We start from the raw sequence: 23,132 nt of genomic DNA, 5'->3' as shown, positions 1-23,132 counted from the left end.
GTTTGAGTTTTTCTCTGGCTGTCTCCAGGTCGTTAGTCAGTTTGGTTTTAAAGTCCATGATAGACTCTTTCTCACTTAAGCTTGTGAGTAGCCACATACCCCAGAACTCATTCAGTGCAGACAATTCTGAATCTGATGGCTTGTTGTTGCTGCTTTTGTACACTTCATCTAGTACTTTCAGATACTGACTGAACAGCTCTCCCTTCTCCTTTATATCTGGGATGTCACACTGCAAAAAGCTATCGAGCCTTTGAGCAGCAAAGAAATCTCTGGCTTTCTTGGCTGTCTCTACTGCTGAATCGCAGGTTTTTGTCAGAATGTGTGACAGTGTCAACATTAAAGATTGTGATATGTCATCTCTGTGAAATTTGTGGTAATCTCTAAATTGCTCCACAAATTGATTTTGATCAACTTGCATGACATCAGTCATAATATTTTCCAATTTGAGTGGTTCTGGCAGATGGCTGGTGCAGACGATGAGCTGAGCAGACCCAGGAGATCCTTGTCTAGCAGTGCGGCCGAATGCCTGTTCCTCCACACGAGCATTCTCAGACAGGAAGGTCAGCACAACAAACAAGCCTCCAGCTTCCTTTACCTTCTCAGACACTCGAAGGTCTGTCCCACGACCAGCAAGGTTTGTTGCTACGATGACGTCTCCAGGCTTAAGCACTTTGAAAACTTCAGAATTGTCCATGTTGTTGCTTATGTAAAGCTTTGTGCTCATGAATCTATGTCTTAGAGCACGGTTGACAATCTTTGCTCGGTTGATGGTCTCACAGATGATTAACACAGCTCTCTGAGCCCTGTATGGAGTGCAACTGGTATTTGCAGTGACAACATGGCAGATTTTCTCAATCCATTCCTTTTCATTATCTACGATCACTCCTTCAACCTCAAACAGCTTTCTGCGCTTGAATGTAGGTATCCGACAGACCTTGATATCTCCGTAGATTTTCTGCAAGGCTTCAGTTTCTGCTTGTTGGCCAAGAGTCCCTGATAGTCCGAAGATCTGATTTCCATACTGAAGAAACAAGCCAACATTGGACATGTAGTTTGTGATGGCTGTCATGTCACTAAGCTTGCGCTGATGTTTCATTTCAAGAAACTGCTGCAGCCCATCTGACAATATCCTGAAGTTTTGAACAACACCTGTGGAGCTGTAGTCAACAGGCACTATTCCATGTTTCTCGATGACATATTCATCGCCCACAGTCATTGTTTGTGCTTTGAATGCATTTTCAATCCAAACCTTTAGGTTGGAATTGACAAGATCTGAAAGGAAGCCAGGAACATAGCACTTACATTTGTCTTGGTTCAGTTCACATGGTGTGAAGTACATGCCGCATTGTATTTCTGCTTCTGCATTGATCAACATACTCTCTCTGTCAGTGTATATGTACTGACAAAAGCCACCATTGCTTAAAAGCAGTGGCACTTTCTGTCTTTCAGCCATTTGTCTTTGTGGCCTGTTGTTCAGTTCCTCTAATGAACCATCGTTATTCATGCGGTGCAGAACAAACTGGCAGGATGGGAATCTCCTCTCTACTGTCTTAAAGAACTCAGCCAACTGGTTAACAGAGACACTTGCAGTCTTGTTAGTTAAAAGGCTCAGATTGTTTCTAAGGTCCTTGACTGAACCTTTTGCCAGAACACCTGTGTCCTCTGCCATCTGAAGGATGGTGAACTCATCCATATTTGTGTCCTTTGTTATGTTTTTAAGCACAACATGAGGGAAGGAGTATTTCTGCCCCACAGTTGTCCCTGTGCCAACCTTAATGTACTGATTAGCAGTGGCCCATATGAATGCTAAGAGTGGATTGAGATGTTGCAGAGCAGGCATATCGCTACTTATATAGACCACATGATGGCCATTATCTAACATCAAGGAGTCCACTTCATCCACAATTGCACACTGGAATGTTCTTTTCCCAAATATGTCCTCTCTTTGGAAGTGGTGTTGAAGCCAGTCTCCAGCAAACTCTTCTACAGTCCCATAAACAACCTGACACTCAAAGACTTTTTTTAACTGGTCTGTGTCTTGTTTGTTGGTGTTGCAGTCTACACTGACATTCAAAGTCTGGTAAAATGGTTGCCAGTCTCTCAAATCTCTTTCTGCAAGAACTGATGAACTAGTCAAGATATCTACATTTTCTCCTCTCATAGCTTTATAAGCTGCAAACATTGCCACGATACAGGACTTCCCCTCTCCAGTGCCAACCTGAATTAACCTTCCTGTTTCAGAAAGAGCCATAATACACCAGCTCACCATCTGTGTCAGTCGTGGTGTGATTTTCTTGTTTTCTTTTACTGCCTTACAGAGCTTCAGCAAGTCTTTTTTTAAGCCAGTCTGCTGTGATCCATCCTTATGTGACCTAAGATCTTCATCAACTGATGACACAATGTCCCTCACGTTCTCTAAAAGTTGCTCATCAACTTGGTTTAACTTTTGCTGTCTGATTTCATCAAGGATTTCATCCACTTTCTTTTCTGCGTCATCAGCTAAACATTTCTTGAGGTTTTTGTCTGTTATTGTCTCATCTTGAACCAGGTCGATGAGTGTCTTTCCTGTCTGACATTTCCAGCTGGGAGTGATGAAATGAATCTCTATACAGTGCAACATTTCCAACAGCCATGACAGGAGATGGGATCTGTCTTTTGTTGTTGACTCAAATCGCTGCAGCAGAGCAACAAACAATTCCTGAACATCAGCTGGGCTCCATTTGTTGTTTGTAACCAGTCCTTTCAGCTTGTTGACAAGTTGCTCTTCATTGTTGTTGGGAGACAACGAACAGTGAGCAATGAGTGAACGAAATTTAATGAAAGTTCTGAATCTGTTAACCAGTTCTTCAGTCCTGGTATCCGTGTCAGATTCATCCATTTTGTGGAACAGTCAAGTCTGGTCAAAACAGAAATGGAATCATAACTTGAGTTTGAAATTGTGTCTTTAAAACAGTGCACATACAGTTAATAAATTGAATTCACTAATGAATGTGTTGTTCACACATTGTCTGCACTACACATTTTAATTAATGATACTATATTCTACAGGTCTCATTCACAATTTAAAGTTTTGCAATTCTTTAGCAATTGAGTAAAAGTCTTAAAGTGTCTGATGTTAATTGTACTTAATTATCAAAAGTGTTTTTTTGCATCTGATATTGAATGAACAGGTAAAAGTAAATTACACATATACACAATTACTTACTTATATACACAATTTATTCATACAGTTGTTGTTCACACATTGTCTGCAGCACATATCTCTCTATAAAAGCAAGGAACCTCTGTGTGTGTGTGTGTGTGTGTGTGTGTGTGTGTGTGTGTGTGTGTGTGTGTGTGTGCGTGTGTGTGTGTGTGTGTGTGTGTTCCTCAAATATCTCTGCAGATCAGGATCAGACTGACCTGAGAGTTTCAACATGGCTGCTGCGTGGTTCAAGGGTGTGCCTAGTCAGATTTGTTTGGACTGCACTGATGCAGTTTATAAATTATTTCATAAATGCTTTACAAATTCTGCGAGCATTGTCCACCAGAGCCACCACAGTCACGTGCACACTAGAGCCAATCACTGCAGAGCTCAAACCCACGACATACCCTAAGAAACAAGCGGATTTAGACCTGCAGCGGCATGAGCTGGACCGGGATTTTGCCAGAGGTTCGGTCCCATTCTATGCATCTAAACTGACTGTTGTGGATTAATGAGACTAAACAAGTCCGGACCAAGTCTGTTCCGGTCTGAGGGGATCCGGAGACACGCGACCAACAAAGTGGAATCGGAATCTGTGGATGTTCATGTGTTGCTTGCTGCTAGCCCACCCCCACACGGCCCAAGTCCCGAGTCGACAGACGCACCGGCATGTCCAAAACCGGACTTAAGGTAAATAATGTCACATTTGCTTTGTGTCTGGTGCAGGAAGAAACGGTAAAAATGGGCTTTTGTCATGAAAGTGTCCAAGCAGCAAGTTTGGTTGTTGAGGAACGGGCAGTTGTAGGAGGGACGGAGGCGGATGAATGACAGGCAACGACGGTTGGTGTAGAGACAGCCAGCGATACTGAGAGTTGACAGATTTGTGACATTTAGCATGTTTGGAGTGTATAGTTAGTGTGTTATGTAGTGTTTGGTGTAGTGTGTCTAGTGTGTAGTGGAGTCGGTTTTTTGTTTAATGAGTCAAAACAGTGAGTAGAAGCTGAATGTGGAGCAGGCAGTGCATCTGCCAGTATGCACAAATATTTGTGGTTTTCACAGTAAAAAAATCTAACTTTTTCTACTCGGATTTTATGTTGTTTTTTTTGTGATTTTAGGTTCATTGTGTTAATACAGTATGTCAGAATAAAGAATTAACTGTACAGTCACACATGTGAGGTTGTGCTGAAAATAATGACACCAAGTAAATAGATTTTAAGGTGAAATATAATAGCAAAATCAAAAATAGTCAAAAACAGCCAATTATACCCTGGAATATTGGATTTCACAACAAACCTAAATATCCCCGACATCCCACTTTCAAACACAGCCTCATTTGGCCATCCATGAAAAAGCTACTTAACCTACCACTTTTCTATAGGAATATATACTTCCTACAGGCACTGCACTAGTTAGAATGAATTATGTAATATCCAAAAGGTCTCATTCACAATTCAAATTCTGAACAATTCTTTAACATTTCTAAAGTTCTCAGTGTTGTAAAAAGTATCCAAGAGTCATACTTAAGTAAATATTAAAATATTACTTGAAAGTGAGAGTTACTCACAAAAAAGTACTTGAGTAAAAGTCTTAGAGTATCTGATGTAAATTGTACTTAAATCACACATATATTTACATGTATGCATATTCTACTATGGGTAGATCAATTATGGGATCTGGTATTTTGCATTGTTCTGATTATTGGAATCAGTATTTTTTGTCTGATTGTTGATTAAATCAGTTACGTTAAACATGCACTCATTTGGCTCTGCTGTAGCATGTCATTTTTGAAATAACCAGTTACTAATGCTATTACAATAATGTAATGGATAAGTGCAATGTTTGTCTCCAAATTAAAGTGGAGTGGAAATATAAAGTAGCAAAATGGAAATACTCAGTGGAGTGCAGTACTTGATTAAATGTACATAATTGAATTCCATTACTAAAAGTTTAACTACTCCAAGGAGCAAATATTCATGATTATGTAACAAAACACTAGTATCATAACCATTAATGCATTATGTAGCTTACAGCAACTGATTTTATGAACTTATTTAATATATTGTTGTAGCAGTCGTGCACTCACCTGTTAACAGGGTGAAGAGGAAGAGAAGCTATGTGAGTCCAAGATGATCTGCAGGTGAGTGTATCCTCATCTTGCTTTTATAAGTTTGTTTTTGTTTTTTGTTTTTTTTTCACTAGCCCTGCCCTTGCACGGCACTCAGGGAATTTCCTGCCATTCTTAATTTTAGACCAACTGACTTATTGTCAACCATGTGACTTTTCTGTTCTTGAAGATGGCAATCAGATATTATGCAACTCCAGAGCAAGTGTGAACAAAAAATTCCCATCAATTACACACTGGGTCGAAACATTTATGTCTAGTTTAATCTGAAACGCTGCCCTTTTAGGAAGGCCAAAATGTGATGCTGAGCCTCATATTGTATTGTTAAGATGCAAAATTGTACTTAATGGAGGCCCTGGCAAGTGAGAAAATCTTTTTAATTCTGATCCAAATTGTTTTCTATCCTGTTGTTTAATCACAGGGCTGACCTAGAGGGACAAACAATGATTCAAGCACACCTTCACACCGACAGTCAATTTAGAGAAACCGAGGTACCTGGAGAAAACCCGCACAGATGAGGAGAACATACAAACTCCACACAGAGAGGCCCTGCACCAGCCAGGTCTGACACACTCAGGACCTTCTTGCTTACATGAATATCAATACTAAATAATAAAAAGACATAAAGACAAATACTTAAAAATGAGATACACTTAGTCACCATGCCCTATTCAAGTAAAACATTCATAATATTTTATTTTTTTTCCCCCTAAAACATCTAGCTCAAGTTGACTAAAACTCATCATTGACTAACACTTGTCATCCCATTATATTCCATCAAATAGTGCTGTATCAGCCCTTTGGTTTGTACATGATTATATTATATTGATATAGATATATCAGCCAAAAAAGACACTGACTCAGTTCTTCACAGCTTAGGTATTTTTAATAGTAGGCCATCCTACTACCCTTAACTTCTTGAAGCTTTCATTATCTCTGTTTTTGTTGGGCAGAGCCTGCACTCATAAGAGACATAAATAGATCTCATGTGAAGTTTGTTTATCAAAACACATACCGTGTCAAGGTAACATCTTTGTTTGTCTGTAGACTGAATTCCCCTCTTCATCTATGTTTCCATGAGCCGTCTGTCTCTTTCTTGACAATCGCACGACTTCTCGGGAACCCATTGTGTTGATGTTAACCGATGGGGTCATGTGACGCTTACTGTAAACATAATATGACAACACACCATCATACATTTCATATTTACATGTAAATATCAGATGTTTTTGTAAGAAGCATTTCCTGCACATTTTGCAGATCTAAATTCACAGGTGGAATGATTTTAAATGAATATTAGTGAAGTCTTGTTGCCACACAAGCAAGTAAATGACATGAATCACACTGACGTTCCTCTGTATTATTTTAATGTAAGGTTCCCTTTATTCCTTTAGAATTAGAATTGCTAAAATATCATGTATAACTTTTTTAACAGTCTCTAAATGAGGTAAAAGTGCTTTAGGTTAAATGTGCCAGGTGTTTTTGAAAATCTTGAAGTATCATTATTCCTCAAATATGGCAGATAACAATAGTTAAACAATTTAGACTAAGTTGATATGAGCCGTCAGTTACATGGTTAGTACTGTACCAATTTTGATTATTAAAGCCAATCAATGTAATATTAATATATTTTGTTAAAGTCACTACCAGACCTGCTGATCCAGTTACAGAAGATTTGCATACAGTCTGTACAGAGCTTCTGCCATCTGCTGGATGAATACTGTCACAGTTCTTTCTGTTTACTGATGTCAAAAACTGGAAAAACATTTACAGACAGTTTGCGAGTTACTTTAATCTACTGCTGCTCCTCCTACAGTGATTGGCTCATAGGCTTTATGTGATCCAGAGGATCTATATATATATTTGCCTATCGAGCTGAATCTAACTTCAAGCTCCTCACTGTATACAAACAATATGATTTATTTATTTAATAAACATTTGCTCCTGTGCAGTTATATAACTGGTTGGTTTCTAAAAAAGCTGTACATCAAGTGTTTCTAAACCACCCTGAGGCCTCTCATCTGGGTGTGACAGATAAACCTGACGTCAGGATCAAAACTTTTGTACTTTGTTGTTCCAGAAACTTTTGGTTTCATCACCTCATTGTACTACCCAACTGACAAAACCTCATTTTTATTGCAGCTACACTGTAACACGTGATTTCCTCCAATGAGAAATCCTTGAAAACTAGTCTTAATTGATCAAATTAATGAGTTCATGTTAATCACACTAATAAAATCTGCAATTTAAACTTCAGTTAAGGTTTTTTAGGAAAACATAATTCCAAAGACAAAGTGGAAATGCCGGATTGTTGCATGTGCTGAGAGTCCAGGATGTTTTAGAGGGAACTGATTAAAGAATAACATTTGAGTCCATCTGTCTGACTGAAGTTGGCAGTGTTCAACAGTGAAAACACTGCAGAGTTTCATCAGCTGTCCACACACAGCTTCAGCGCGTCAACACACCCGGCTGGACCACACCACACCTGGGCAAGGACAACCGGTCGGTTCACATTGAGATGAGCTCAGGCTCTCAGTGGAAAGGTAACAACTTTCATCAGTGTCACGCTTACCCTGTCAAAAAGAGGAGGGAAGTGATGGGAAGCAGCCTTCAAAATAATAGTGGAAAACTTGTAGTTAAGTTTTAAAGGATAAGTTCACACAAAAATGAAAATCCCGTTATTAGCTTATCACCCCCATGCTGATGGAAAGTTGGATGAAGGTTTGTGGTTCACAAAACATTTCTGGAGCTTCACAGGAAAAAAATACTGATGTTGACCGGGACTTGTTTTAAAACCAATGAAATCAACTGTAAAATGTTATTAAAATGGCCTCATACATCTTGTCCAGTATAACTCAAGTGTCTGGGACCCCCCAAGATCCCCAAATGATTTGAAAAGACATTACGTATTTACACCCTTGATGCATGGTCGCTCTTGTGTACCCACTTCAGAGGGGTGGGCGCCAGTGCAATTAACTTAGAAGCTACAATGAAGATTTTAGGTTTTAAAAGACTTATTACGCTGGACGGGTTGTGTGGTACTTTTTTGTTGTTGTCATTTACATTTTTTTAGTCCTAAAACAAGTGTTCACTTTGTTTGTATATGTATTTTAATCCATCAAACTCAGACCTGTAACTAAAGATTACAAATAAACATTTTTCAAAGTAATGTGTGTGTGTTGGGGACTAAAATGTAAAATGTCATTATTGGAAAAGCAAAAAAAAAAAAAAAAAATGCAAAAAAAAAACCGAAAGAAAGAAATCTACACATTTTAATAACAATGCCAGAGCGACGTTGCGCAACGACTTTTATTTTGAAATCGTTACCTCCGGATGTTCAGGTACGCCTCGCGGCAGGTCTGACACAGGTGCGTCAACCTGGAAGATAATTACCAGCGTGCGCGATGTCAACGCTGAGGACACACTGACGCATCTTGATGCGAAACAAACCTTATAATCCGCGGATTTTACACGTGGGAATATTAATAATAACCTGTTTTTGTTCCTTCAAAATAAAACCATCAGACAAACTTCAGTGATTATGAGAGGAGACACCACTGCGGTAAGTGCTGAGTTGTGTGTGATTGATGCAAGTTTTAAAAGCTGTTGTGTTGTTTTTCTTCTTAATGTCTAATGTTAATGTTTATCAGGAGAACGAGGTGGAGGCGGATGATCATGGAGAGAGTGCAGCAGCTGCAGCATCTGGAGAGAGACGACCTGTGAGTACTGACATGGTCTCTGTTAGTTGTAGTGGTGGATTTGCTTGTGTTGGCAGTGCATGTGGTTCATCTTCCACATTTTATCCTCAGAGATAAACAGTGTGATCAGTTCAGGACATGTAGACTGTAACTGTGCTTGCTGGTTGATCTCCTGTATGCTGTCAGGGCGAACAGGCTGGTTAGCCACAGTCAGAGAGTGATGATGTGGTGAATGTCTTCGCTGTCAGTCCTCTGACTGATGGATGTTTTGACACAACAGAGGAGAATCTGAACTTGTGACAGCGAGGATCGAGTTTCATCATGTGGCTTTTTTTCCCTGTACATTCATTCAAGTCTGCTTTGAGAGGCAGCTGTCAGATTTTTTTTTTTTTTTTTACCAGGAAAATGTTGCACTTCTTATAGATTTAGTTACTAGCTGCTATTCAGATTGCCATTCTTCATTCCCTCCCCGTGCAGTGAAAACCACGCAGTTCCAGATTTGTTGAAAGAATACCAACGAACACATGATGATCTGACAGAACATGAGGCCGATAGAGTTGATTAGAAATCAAGGAGACAGATTTTTGTTGTGTGAAATGTCACCACAGTCGCATAATAACCACATGATTTCGCAATCTTCCTGTGTGTCCTTCCCTCAGAGTCTTGTGACGCTACAAAGTAGGCTGAAGAAAGTTTCCCAGAGCCCTTTCCATGATCAATACAAGGTGAGTGTCTACACTGACACCAGCTAACTGTCCCAGAACACACGCACAAATGTACAGTCTGTCACATTTGGGTATCCCTCGTTTCCAGTTTGTTGGTGAGTATTTAAAAAAAGTAACCTGCATGATCACGTGATCAGTGCTTTCTTTATGTTTCCTCTTAGACTGTCGTTTCATCAACATCTGACTCCAGTGGATCATCTGCGGCCGAGTCTCGAAACAAACAGGTCAGAGACCGCTGATGACATCAGCTTTCACCAGTCCCAGTTAATGTGTCTTTCTTCTGAACGCCGGGGTAACAGCCAAAACAAACTGTTGGCTGCTGGAAACCCAACAGGAAGCGTAGACGTGCTTGCTGTATCATTTCAACAGTTAGAAGTGATGTTGAATTTGTGTTTAGTGACGCATCACTCCCTCGGCGACCCAGAATGCGCGATAAGCACGACGACTGAGTTCCCACGCTTCCCTCCACAAACATGTTTTGTTGCTCCTTTCAGCGTCATTGACTTTTTTAAGTGGTCCGCAGGACGGTGTGTTCCTCAGTGATCTCTCAGCTGCTGCGACCAACAACCAGAGGAAACATCTGCAGAACTTACAGGAATGACACGGAACAACTCAGGAGAAATCACCCTCAGGATTCAGCTGAAATGCTCTCGTTTTGCAGCATTAAATGGATCATTTTTAAGCCGTAGTTAGCGATAGTGTTTGTTGACCATTCATAAAGCTGTGAAGATGTAGGATAATCATCTAACTCGTGCTGTGGCAGAGGTTAAATCCACACCCTTTCTTTTGTTTTCCTCTGATTCCTCAGATGTTATTATGAGGACTGTGCAATGTGTAGGCGTGATTGCGTACAAGTAGTCTGACTAGACTTTTCTATTAATAAGTCTAGAGTCTTAAATCAACAACACCAAAACAAAGCAGAGTCATCTGCCGCACTAGATAATGGTAAGATGCTATCTGAGAGACTTTGTAATCCCTTTTCTGGGTCGTACATACACTGACCTGTAGCCAAATAAATCAAAATACGAAGTAATAATCAGCAGTCAAACCTTGAAACCTTGCAAGTTGCCTGTGCCGTTGTGAGCATTTATATAGGTGCAGTGAGCGGATTGCCAGCTGTACTTTCCCCTGTAAACACTCCAACTCCTTCATGTCACAGCTGTGTCTCTGGGCCAGAAAGAGCGAACAAGCAAGGTGTCTGCTGCTTTAACAACTTAGGCCGACAATTGCTACGGGGCTGCTCGTTGAGGGGCAGCCTTTCCTATAGACATTCAGCCTTTCCGCTCTGTCTGGGCGAGAAATCCAGCGAAGAGAGGCTCCAAGTGAGTCATGTAATCCAAGAAGAACAACTGCTGGCCAGTCAGGAGTGACTGCCTCAGCTGAAGAGTGAGGTGTGTTTACTCTGAGAATTATAGCTCAAAATCCCCATTATTAGCATCGCTTCCAAACAAAGCAGTCACAGTTGTTGAAGTCTGCGTCGCTGTTAACATAAATTTTTGGGGAGGTACAGCGTCAATTCAACTTAGAAGCCAAATTTCAGTCTCCTAGGATGAAATCTGTGGCCACTAAAAGGTGGCAACATTGTTGTGAACCAACAGTGTGAGTGTCAGAGCGATCTAGCTCAGCTGGAAACTTGATTTCACAATCCGTTCAGTATATAGTATGCACTGCCTCCTCCCAACAATCATTCAACATCTAACATTTCTGCCGTGTCACTGTCTAATTGTTTAAGAATGGCGTGCCAGAACAGCTACATGCAAGTCCTCCGGTATGTTTTTTGATGCCAGCGTCACTCTGTTTGAGCCATCTGTCAGCAGTCCAAGAGAAATCTTACCACTCTGTTTTCTCAACTTATTTCCCTTTCTTTGTTTAACAGAATGGATTCAATGGGGGTTTGGCCAGAAGTAACCCTTTTTATACGCATTACTTGGTACATACAAGGATTTTTTTTTTTTCACAAAATCAGATCACAACATTATTTTAAGCTCCATCATTTTCACTTAACACATCCCTAATGACTTTTTGCTCTGTTGTCAGGAATCAGGCAGCAAAAGCCATGAGGAGGTAGGGAAGGAAAGCTCAGACATCAACTTCAGTACCATCTTTGTCCCTCCACCTGAATTTCAGAGCTCACCTCTGGATCTTCAGACTGACGTTAAGACTGTGGAACATGGTGACAAATTTTCTGAACATCAGAAGGATCTATTCCAGGTCCTCACACCCAACCCTGTGCAGGACCTCTTCCTGGCATCAACATTGGCCCAAAACCAATCTGCCAATGGCCATTTTCATGATGTGACATTAAACTCGCCAGACTTATTCAAGCCAGTTCCTGCTCAAAGACAGAACTTGTCCAAAAACCTGAAATCAGAAAGCACTGACCTGTTTAAAAATGAAGGGGTCAATCTTTTCCAAGCTGCTAAAGGCGATCATTCACTCCATGCAGAGCGCCCTAGGGAGGAGAACCCCTTGGAGAAATCTGCCAGTATTTTTGTAGACCCGTTCAAATCTTCTTCAGACAAGGAGGATGATCTGTTCCGTTCTCCACAGCCAGCATTCGGGAACCCGTTTCATACTGCCACAACCAATGGAGATTTGTTTCAAGCAGTTCGAACTGAAAGCAGGGAACCCTTCGCCAAACAAGACCCTTCTACGACAAAAGACCTTTTTGGCATGTCCTCTCAGAAAAATCTGGATGTATTTTCATCGTCATCTGCAAATACAGTCGACCCATTCCCAAGTCCAATTACAAGGGATTTATTCCAAGACGTTTCCAGTTTGGATGACCCGTTTGGTGCCACTCCCTCAAAGCAGTTTGACCCATTCCAGGATCTTTCAAATGGGACTCCAGACATCTTCCAACCACTTCCCACCAAGATGAACAGCAATGATGTGTTGGAGATAAACCCCAACAATACAGCTTCTAAGACCACAAGCTCTACGTCTTCACTCAACAATTCATCAGACAGGAAGCTGGACATGTCATCATCACCAGATCTCTTCAATGCATCAGAATCTAATCCAGCCATCCAACCAAAGCCTTCCACTTGGCAACATGATGTCATCTTGACGACCCCTCAGGGAACTGACCATGATATTCTGCAGCCGACTCCCTTCAGCCGGGCCAGGAATCTGTCCATGACACCAGGCCGATCTCCAGCTCAAATGAATCATGTATGTAGTACAAGTGCCTTGATATTTGGACAACAATAGAATTAAGTTTAAATGCTTAAATAATGTACTCTGAGATATATTGTGATTGATATTATGTACACTACAGGTGTCAACCTTCAAACGTCCGCCAAAGCCACTTCCTCGGACCAGACCACCAAGGAAAGAAAAGCCTCCGACCCCAGAAAAGCCACCGAAACCAGAAAGGCCACCCCCGCCAGCAGAACCTGTATGAAATGAACACAGTTTAGCACAACATTTTTATTTCTCTGCTTGTATTTTTTTTCCACTATAACTGCTGTGTTGTTAATTCACCTCCTGTTTCCTTTGGACTGTGTTTAGATTGAAACTGCACCAACTGTGCCAAAAACTCTTCCTAAACCAGTCCTCAGACCGCTCCCAAAACCAGTTATTCCCCGCAAACCAAAAACTCCGGTATGCAAGCTGTTTTATTTGACCTAATTAGCTACCTCAATTATCTTGGGCCAGGGTGTGTTCGAGGATATTGCTCCAGATATCTCCCATAACGGGTCATGCATGTGTTGATTGGGATACACTGTGGTCAGAACATTATCTGTCTGTTGGCATGTTTCAAGTATTTTTTTCTTCATTTCATTTCTTCCACAGGAGAGTAAACCATTGGAGGGGGAGGACTATGTTGTTTTTCAGGACATCCTGCTTCTTGGACAGGTGTGTTTTTAAGTTAAAAAAAGGGTTTATTTAATATGAATTAAATAAATAACTATGACTATAATTTAATTCATAGTAGAAAAGGCCACAAAAAATGGTCAGCATTGAGCTCATAGTGGCCCCAGAGCCTAGGCTGCTCATTATAACCAATAATATGAACAAGTTGGATGTTACCAAATTTGCTGTTCTGAGATTCAGTAATGGTTAATTAACAGTCATTTCAATTTAATGTATCTACCATGTACTACAGAATAGATAGAATGGACAATAGAATAGAATAGAGTAGACCTTGATCAGCACCCTTACTGTTGCAGTTCAGGCAGAAATATATTTTCATTAAGTTGGATTCTTATGAAAACATTTCAGGCGAGGTAAAACTGTCTGTGAATATTGTCTTTTCCAAACAGGAAAAGTGTGTTGAAGACTGGCCTGAGGACAGTCCTGAGCTTGACCCCGACTTCAAACCAGTGAGGAAACATTTTTAAATCTTAGCTCTGCGGCTCCGTCGTCGTGTTGGCCATGAATATGTTAACACACGACCTCAAACTCTCATGTTCAGTATGCAAAACAAATGTAAATGATGTTTCTCTTGGCAATTCATGTGTATGTTTCTTTCTACAAGTCTGGAACATTTAGACTACGACGAGAATCAATACTGGTAAGAGACAAGTTGTGTGTCTAGTTGGCATTGTGTTTAAGCTAAAGAAGATGCTAAACAAGCTAACTTTTCCTTGTAGGTGAAGCGGGACTCTGATGGAGGAAGTGGCGAGGATCAAGATGGAGTCTCTGGGAGTCACATCAAGGTACAAATGTGACAGCATAACGTGGTAGTTAACAATATATTTTCCAAAGTAAAGTTTAACATCCTATTTTTGTTTGTTTTTTGTTTTATTTACAGAAAAATGATAAAAAGTTCAGAATGTCCCTTCTCTCCAGACGGGGATCAAAGGTAAAAAAAAACCAAACCCAAAATAGTACTAAATTTTCACTACTTGGATTGTGTTTGTGTGTTCTCTGTAACGGATGTGATTGTCCGTTGTAGGAAAAGTTTGGCGACGACCCAAAGGAGGCGAGGAGCAGGACGCTGCCCACCACACGTAAATCATCAAAGGTAACAGCAAAGGTGTTTTTAAATCAAAATCGGAGTCCTTGAAAGAAATAAAAATGGACGTTTCTTTGATTTTTTTTCTTACATAAGTAAACAGAGGCTACATTCCACTGTCTGCACATGATGTTGCTCATAGTTGTGTCATGTGTCGCCTGTCTCAGGAAAATGCCACAGTCACATGAGTGATGGAAGTCAGATGATACGTGAACAATAACATTAAGGAAAGGGTTCAGATCAGCATAAACCCTGCTCGATGTCGTAGGAATTATAGACGACCAACATTTATCTGTTTGACAGTTTTATGAGTTGCGGCATATATGTTGACCAATATGTGTGTTTTAATGCAGGAAAAGATTCTTGGGTTTGAAGTTTTCTGTCATTTTAGACAGCAACGTTTATTGTTAAAATGTTAAATATCCCCTCTGCGCAACACATCTTCACAGTCGGGCTGTAATAAATATGAACCTTGAGCCGCATCCCACACTGTTGTGCTGGGTCCTTGAATCTGAGTGAACTGGGCCTGAATTGAAGTTTTACAAAGGTGCGGAAACCCTGAATTTAAACGAGCATTAGCATGTGTTGTTTTAAGCCTAGTCTGCAGATGTCCCATGCATATTTCACTATCAACGGAGTGAACTGAAGCAGATAGAGGAGGCAGCAAACAAAAGTGACTTGTGTGTGAGAATCTGAACGGTCTGAGACTCGCTCTTATCAGTTTTGAATTGCCTTGAGGCACGAGGACAAACCCGTAGTCGGGTTTATCTGTGATGCCAGAAAGTCGGTCAGCTGTACTGAAGATTATCAAATATTTCAAAACAAATCACCAGTCGCTTGCCGGAAGTAAAATTCTGTTGTAATAAATTGGGACAAAAATAATAGTTACGTGGTATCTGAACGACCCGGTGTGTTTACTGTGTGATGACGGTTAAATTCTGTTTTTCAGGAGTATTTTTCAGAGTCTCCAGGAGAGAATGAAGACGGGGAGCATGAGTTAGACTATAAAGTATGTTTTTTATTCTGTTTGTTTGGCTGCAAATGAACTTGTTTTGGAATTATGAGCGGTTTTACTAATATCTTGATTTGTCCACAGAAGAAACAGCTGAAGACCAAAGTCAACCAGCTGCTCCGAAGAGCATCCACGAATTCTTTCATGCTGGACAGGAAACACGCGGACGGACATTTACCTCAAGAATCGAAGGTGCGTTAACGCCGATGGACTATCATGGTTTCATCCAAGCAAACAGACATATTCCAGCTCTTTCCATCACCTATTGGGCGTGTGAAAACTAACAAACACGTGTCGTGATGACGTTGTTTTGATTCCACAACAGGACGGTGACTTTGGCAAGAAAAGCAAGAAGAACTCGATACGCCGATGGTCAGAGGTAAGGTACAGGGAGTCTACCATGTTTGATCAGATTATCTCTAGTAGCTCATTCTTTTTTTTTTCTTCTTTTTTTACAATTACAAGTGCTGGAATGAGGATGGAGTCACACTAAAAAGTTAACATGATACGGTTTTTGATGTTTCATTGTCAACAGGGGACCGCCTTGGATGGCAGCACTGGCGGCGAGGAGGAGGAGGACGGAGGGGAGGCGCAGCACGATGAGGTCGACAGCGATGACTTCAAGACTTTTAGATACTTCAGACTTAATCTTAAGCGACAACTGTGAGTGTTCTTGTTTTGGCTCATTCAATCTTTTTGTCTCTCCAGAAGAAAAAAAAGAAGATGAAAATCAAGTTCGTGCCGCACAGAGGATTCGCCATCACTGTAGAGAAGGTAACAACCCTCTACTGCTGTTTTTGCTATTTCACAGTATACTTGATGTCTGACCAGCATGTTTGAAACTTCCTCTCTCCAGACTGGTGATGAGCCGAAGGGAGCGCACGGATACACGCCTCGCAAAGGCTCAAAGGTACGACCCAGTATGTTTGAATTTACCGGGGTTGTTCTTTGTTCATACATATTTTATGGTGATATATCTGGACTTTTGTTTTGCCCTGAATAGGACAAATCGCAAGAGGAAGTTTTGGGTGCACACGGCTACACACCTCGTAAGAAGTCCCAGGTAACATTCAGCTCGGTTTACTCGACACAAGAGCAACCACAAAGTTAATCTCACTAGACAACGACTAAATCTGCATTTTCTCCAAAGAACTTTTGAGGGAACTCTGCAAGGATTTTCTGATTATTTGAGTACTCACAGGATTATTTCAACCACCGTTTTGAAACATCTGCAGCTGCAAACCAGTTTTTGTTCGCTCTGCTTTGACATGTCTACTGGAGTTATGGATGCAGTGAGGTCTAGACCTAATTGATAGCTTATCACGTCCAAAAACGAGGTGTAAAAATGGCCATTTCTTTTCATACATTAGCTGAATATAAGGAATATAAGAAGGTCTTTACACTGTAGTGGACGACAACAGGCTGAAGGAACCTTTGAGCTTCTTGAGAACAGTTCCTGGTTCTATAGGTTCCAGGTACATTGGGAAGAAATATGGCTTAATTCATCCCCTTGTATCTTATAAAGGTGATCGTTTTTAAAATCCACTTTATCATGAAATGACTTCCAACACTTGTATCATTCTGAAACAATATGCAAGTTATACAGTTGTCCATCTCTCACTCGCAGGAGGAGGCTTTTGACGATGTAGACGAGCTTCAGTCATCTAGCAAGGTATCGTCTCATCTTTTGTTAGCATATGTTGTTTGACTTGTTAACAGTTTACATCCATGTACATTTCAGTGTGACCATTATAGTTATTTGTTGGCTTTACTTGAGCAAATATGCAACATCCAACTGTACCATCCGTTTTGAATGTGTTCTGCAGGCTGCTTTCATGGATGAGGAGCACTTCCAGAAATCCCTCCACACGTCTGCCAGGCTCAACGGAGACGAGGCTGTATACGGAACGGAAGACTGGAAACCTGTAACTTTCTTTTAACACTCAGTTCCTCCTCTTGTTTTATTTATGTCAGATGTTCTCACTTAAAGGCTGTTTTCTCCCCCATCGACAGAAGAAACCAACGAAGATGAAGATGCGGGACGTGGGCCGCCGAAGCTCCAAGGAGGGCATGCTGGGCGATCCCAGCCTTCAGAAGAAGAAGAGCAGCTTCTCAGCGGAGGAGCTGGACGATGAAGAACTGGATGGGATGGGTGACAGCAAACCGGTATATATGTTTCTGTTTGAAACCAGTGGTAGCACAGGGACTCTTTTCAGGTTGCAACAATAGAGACAATGATCTTAAGTGTTTGTGCTGTAAGATGTATCGTTGATGCGTCAAGCCTTCACTGTGTCAAAGAGGGAAGAGTCTTTTCCAGCTCGATGTCATCTCAAGCTTCACGAACACGCCCAATGTTTTTTGTTTCTTCCGTCAGCAAAAGTCCAAACACAAAGGCCCTCCTCCCCTCCCGCGCAAGTCCAACACCGCCTACGGACAAAGTGAAGAGGTCGGATTCAGCCACCAGGTCCCTCAGCAGGCCTCCGGTGTACGTTCAGTCAAGCACCAACCATACAGTTAGTTCGTTTTCTGTGGTATTCATTGTACTTGTGGCATTTTCTTTTCTTTTCTTTTTTTTTTTTGTCAGGATGTGTTTGCTGATGACGACGAGGCCCAAACAGGAAAAGACGTCAAGTACGACTACGAACAAGACGAGCTGGGAATCTGCAAACCGGTATTCTTGGCGCTCTCACGTTCACCTCCACTGCTTTACTTTGGGGTTATTTAATATCTGATTCTCATATGTGTTTTTTTTTTCTTTCTAACAGAAGAAGGCATCAAAACTCAAAGCCCTCAAAAAGTCCAAGGTGAGCCAGTGCAGTCTACCTTCCGTCTAAAATCACGATCAAGAGGGAATTTGTTTTTATTGCTGTTTTTATGCTGCTCACGTTTTGTTACCTCTTTGTCGTGCCAGAATAAATCCATGCATCTAGACTCTGACGATCCACCAGGAGCCACGTCCGGTGACTTCATGTCAGAGGCTGCTCGGGTAAGTTTGGGTAATACTACAAGATATTTAAATGAGGAGCCCACATTGGCATCAAACTGGGATCCTTCAGACAGATTCGTTTCAGAGTGGAATGTCTTTTAATCCTTTGAAAAATGTCTGAAATGAACGACCCAGTTTTCAGTGTCTTTGAGACTTACTTCACATAAACCACACCTTCCATCAAGTCAACTTTTTGTTTTTTTGTCTCACATTTCCCAGCGAGATCTATGGAAAATCACAAGAATGTGTTGCAGTTTTTTTTTTTTTTGTTGTTGTTTTTTAAAAAATGTTGACCTTGGTGGGCCTCCACACTGACCAGGAGGCGCTGTGTATTTGGGTTGTCCATCCCATTCTTTTAAGGCGAGGCAGGTTTATTTGTAAAGCAACATTCAGACACAAGGCAACTTAAAGTGCTTTACAGGGGCACACGCATTACATTATAAGACACAGGAAGACATTTCACAGAAGTTCAAAAATATGAAAATAAGCTAAAATGGAAAAGGTTCAAAAGGGACAAGACTAGAAAATAAAAGAGTTGGAGCACTTTTCTGGGTTTTTGTTCCAGATATGTGTGCAGTAACTCGAGCCTTTATACCCCGAGTATGACCAGATTTCACACAAATGTCTTGTCAGATAAAATGAAAAGATGATTATATTTCAAATCCAAGCTGGAATTGTTCCAGAGTTGTGGTGCTGAATACGTTTTTTAGCAGAATATTATGTCGTCACAGTGACTTTAACCTCTGACCTTTTAGACTTTTTAGAAACCAACAGTCATAACTTTATTATTTTATGCTACTTGCCAGTGCGAAGGTATAAAAAGCTCAACATCACTGTGACAGTGTATTGCCACCTGCATGGAATGCAGGAAGGATATTTGAATGCGTGGAAGTGGCTGGTGGAGGCACACACCCTCCAGTTTTATGTAACCCGAAAGCACTTACGTGACCTCAGATTTTCACACCAACGTTTCACTGTCACACACTGATGAGTTTCTGGCTTGATCATGATCACGAGTTTACATAATAACAACTGCATGATGCTCTCCTGCCATAGCAGGTGGGACCCATCGTGAGTTTCTGATTCTTGATCGTGATTGTAGTATCCCGACTGAGCCTTGTAAACACAAGGCTCGGTCGGGATACTTGTGATCGTAGTATACTACGATCATGATCAAGCCAGAAACTCATCAGTGCCCAGAGTTTGGACAGAACGAATCAAAAGACGATCCCGAATCTTTTACACAAGCCGCGATTTGTTTACCTGGGCTGACAGTTGGGAACGTTATGAAATGTTGCTGTTTCCCACTGGTGTCTTCTTTATCTTGATTTCTGTGTTCCTGATGGGACACATTCCTCTGGCATGTGACTGGACCGGCTCGGCAGCATAACGTTCATGCTCACTTGCCGTCACACCAGCCAGTGCACGAGAGGCTTTGATGACAAATCAATGTGAATACGCTAAAGTATGTGGCCAAAACCTATTTTCATGTACTCACTGGATTGAATATAAACCCCCCCCCCCCCTTCGCGCAGGCGGAGTGGCTGGCTGCCCAGATGGACGAGCGAGCCATGGAGGATCTGGAGGACGAGGACGAGGAAGGGGTCAGTTTCTTCTTCAAACTGGTTGAACAGACGCCTTGAATTTACTGTTTGTACAGCTGCATAAAGATCTCCTGTTGTAGCCGCTGTGACCCATCATGCTTTTGTTTCCTCCGTCACAGGACACTGACAGTTTGATGGAGTGGTGGTACACTGTGGAGCGTGAGTCACAATCACTCGTATATCATATTCAGTTAACAGACAACTTAACTTTTGTACTTCATTAACGCCCGCTGCTTGATTTGATTTTTTTCAGAGTGGGATGAGGTGCCGTCAGACGACGAGGACAAGGCCCTGAAAGAGGATGAGTCCAAGTACGTCTGCGTGTATGAAATTAGCAGTCAGTCTTCAAGAATAAATGCCAGGAATTACCTGATTCTACCATAACGGATGTGACGATCTGATGCTTTTCTTTGTCATGTATAATACTGAATAGAATATTCTCTGTTTCTGGACCATTAATCAGGGAAACAGAGCATACTGATCAAGTCAACAAACTTTTGAACTTTGGAGAAAAAAGACAAAATTGCTGGGGTTTTTTCTATGACCAATGACCCAAAACCAAAAGAAATTCAGTTTAGCACCATATATGACAAAGCAACGACTCACATCCTGACATTTCAGAGGCTAGAATCAGTTCATGTTAGACATTTTTGCTTGAAAAAAGGTGAATCTATTCACTGATTATCCAAACGATTATAGATTACAGGGTGGAAACTCGTCTCCGCTCACCTAAACATTTTAAGGTGCTGCCTTCTCTCTCTCTCTCTGACTCTCTCCGTCTCCTAAATGAATCCCAGGTCTTTCACCATCTTGGCCGACAAGGTCCACCGCGGCCTGCGCCTCTTCAACAAAGTCTTCACCGAGCGGGCCGAGGTCCTCTGGCAGTCTATCATCACGCTCCACGCCATCGCCGATGACATCAGCACCTTCCACCACAAGGCCAAGATCGCCGGCATCACCGGCGGCACCACCACGGCTGTGGGCGGCGTGACGGCCATTGCTGGTTTGGCTCTGGCGCCCTTCACCTTCGGGGCCTCTCTCGTGATCACTGCCGTCGGTGTTGGCGTGGCAACGGCGGGAGGAATCACTTCGGCCTCTGCGGCCATCTCGGATAACGTCAACAACATGCACGACCGGAAGAAGGTAAATAAATCCGTGTTTTTGACAGCACTGCAGAATCCACTTGACTTGAGCCATTTCATGCGTGAACTTAACCTTTGACCTTTTCATTCTCGTGCTCCTTCCCGTCTCTTTCCCCAGGTGGAGGTGGTGCTGCAGGAATACGAGGCCCACCTGCTCGACATCAGCAAGATCCTCCACTTTATCAATCAGGGCCTGTACAAACTCCGCGGCCATCCCTTCCTCAGGTCGGGCACCCAGCACTACTCGGAGGACTGGGAGATCCGCAGGGCCGTCCAGATGATCAGCCTGGTGGACACACCGGTGATGCGGGCGACTGACATAACGGACGCTGCTGTTGCCTCGGTCCAAGGACTCTTCAAAGGCATGGACAAGTACTTCATCAAGGACTCCCGGGAGCTGAAGAAGGGCTGCAAGAAGGAGATAGTGGGTCAGATAAAGGAGCTGGCCAGTATGCTTAATGACGGGATAGTGGAGCTCAACTCCATCAGAGAGGAGCTGCAGGGTGCAACCGGCAGCAATTGAGGAGCACCAGCCCCCTCTAGTGGCGAAATGAGGCTACTGACCATGTGAAGGTTCAGACATTAGAAGGGCGACTTTTATTAACATCAGTTTGTTGAGAACAGACTCCGGGAAAGAACCCTCTGTTGAGCTAATAATGGGCTTTAATTTGTAGTAGATTATTCTGATTATCCTTGTTGTATTTGTATTATATTGTAAGATGTTACCAGTCGGAATAACAGGAAAACAGGACACTTCTTTAAGCACTGTACAGTGTGTATTGATATATGGGTAAAAGGTTTAAATATAAGGTGAATCAAAATTTAAGGACACAGAGGGCTTGAAGTTCAACACTGATAAAAAAAATGTTAGTTAAAAATGTATCCACACTGTACATAAAATGATATTAGAGGCACAGTTGTATTAGATGTTATTGTTTCGTCACTATCTCTGTTATCTTGTACATTCCCTCCACCAGATATCTGTGTGATCAAACAATCTGTAGTCTCCACAGTGAGACTCATTATCTTATCAGGATATATTTTATGTGTTTTTGTCTTTGGAGAGAACATGTGACAATGAGTGTTGTACATAAGGTAATTTATTTTTAATTATGAATAAGAGTAATTCGCCACAGATCTGGGTAATGACGAGGAAACGTTTCAATGTTTAATGTCAAGTTATTGCACAGGAAATATATCGATGCCTATGAAACAGCCTCTGTGTGCACACGTATGTGAGCTATACGAAGACACCACTGTGTTGTTCGACACGTTCTGTACAAGAACTGGAGCCATTTTGTGTCGATGCTGTTCTGATAAGCCCGAATCTGCCAAAGTTAGTATGTTCTGAATGCAGAAAGATCCCTGTTTCTGTATGTTTGTACTTATTTCAACCTGAACAGAATGAACCTATTATAGATATTCTACTTTAATATATTCAGACGTTTTAATGGAACTGATTCTGTGAATAAAAACTGTTTGGCTAATGTGTCCCATGTGCAGATTTTGCTCTTCAGTGTTTTTTTTTAAAGCCATGTGATTCAAACCACTCAGAATTGTAAAGGCTCTTTTATGAAAGCTAATAAGAGCTGTAATAATGAGAATCTGATCATATAATTATATTTAATTCCTACCGAATACACAATATTGACTGCATTATGTTATTTTACTTTGAAATTTGCCAGCCTGTATCTGA

General features: G+C 41.5%; 1 protein-coding gene across 3 annotated transcripts; it reads left to right on the top strand.

The window, feature by feature from the left end:
• Positions 1-8,642: 8,642 nt before the first annotated feature.
• Positions 8,643-22,938, top strand: si:cabz01007807.1. Of its 3 annotated transcripts, none has more exons than XM_037112088.1 (34): positions 8,643-8,868; positions 8,957-9,025; positions 9,664-9,729; positions 9,891-9,953; positions 11,462-11,497; positions 11,606-11,659; positions 11,767-12,903; positions 13,010-13,129; positions 13,243-13,335; positions 13,528-13,590; positions 13,998-14,057; positions 14,213-14,248; positions 14,328-14,393; positions 14,489-14,539; positions 14,633-14,701; positions 15,642-15,701; positions 15,789-15,896; positions 16,030-16,083; positions 16,240-16,308; positions 16,413-16,478; positions 16,561-16,614; positions 16,708-16,767; positions 17,332-17,376; positions 17,531-17,629; positions 17,718-17,870; positions 18,079-18,150; positions 18,289-18,375; positions 18,470-18,508; positions 18,616-18,690; positions 20,226-20,294; positions 20,414-20,453; positions 20,548-20,605; positions 21,092-21,437; positions 21,555-22,938. In XM_037112088.1, the coding sequence occupies exons 1-34, from the start codon at positions 8,848-8,850 to the stop codon at positions 21,957-21,959; spliced, it is 3,963 nt and encodes a 1,320-aa protein (XP_036967983.1). In that variant the 5' UTR covers positions 8,643-8,847; the 3' UTR covers positions 21,960-22,938. The 3 variants fall into 3 exon arrangements, with proteins under 3 accessions (XP_036967983.1, XP_036967981.1, XP_036967982.1); XM_037112086.1 differs by having other exon boundaries at positions 18,079-18,189; XM_037112087.1 differs by lacking the exon at positions 11,462-11,497 and having other exon boundaries at positions 8,644-8,868; positions 18,079-18,189.
• The last annotated feature ends 194 nt before the right edge of the window (positions 22,939-23,132 follow it).

The sequence above is a fragment of the Acanthopagrus latus genome, chromosome 10, assembly GCF_904848185.1.
Source record: "Acanthopagrus latus isolate v.2019 chromosome 10, fAcaLat1.1, whole genome shotgun sequence".
Taxonomy (NCBI): domain Eukaryota; kingdom Metazoa; phylum Chordata; class Actinopteri; order Spariformes; family Sparidae; genus Acanthopagrus; species Acanthopagrus latus.
The sequence above is the reverse complement of the archived record's forward strand: the minus strand, read 5'-3'. Positions and strand labels throughout refer to the sequence as shown.

Coding starts and splice junctions, on each gene's coding strand:
- si:cabz01007807.1 (XM_037112086.1), top strand. CDS start 8,848: ATGAGAGGAGACACCACTGCG. Junction 14,540..14,632: donor TCTCCAGACGGGGATCAAAG/GTAAAAAAAAAC, acceptor TGTCCGTTGTAG/GAAAAGTTTGGCGACGACCC. Junction 16,479..16,560: donor TCGCCATCACTGTAGAGAAG/GTAACAACCCTC, acceptor TCCTCTCTCCAG/ACTGGTGATGAGCCGAAGGG.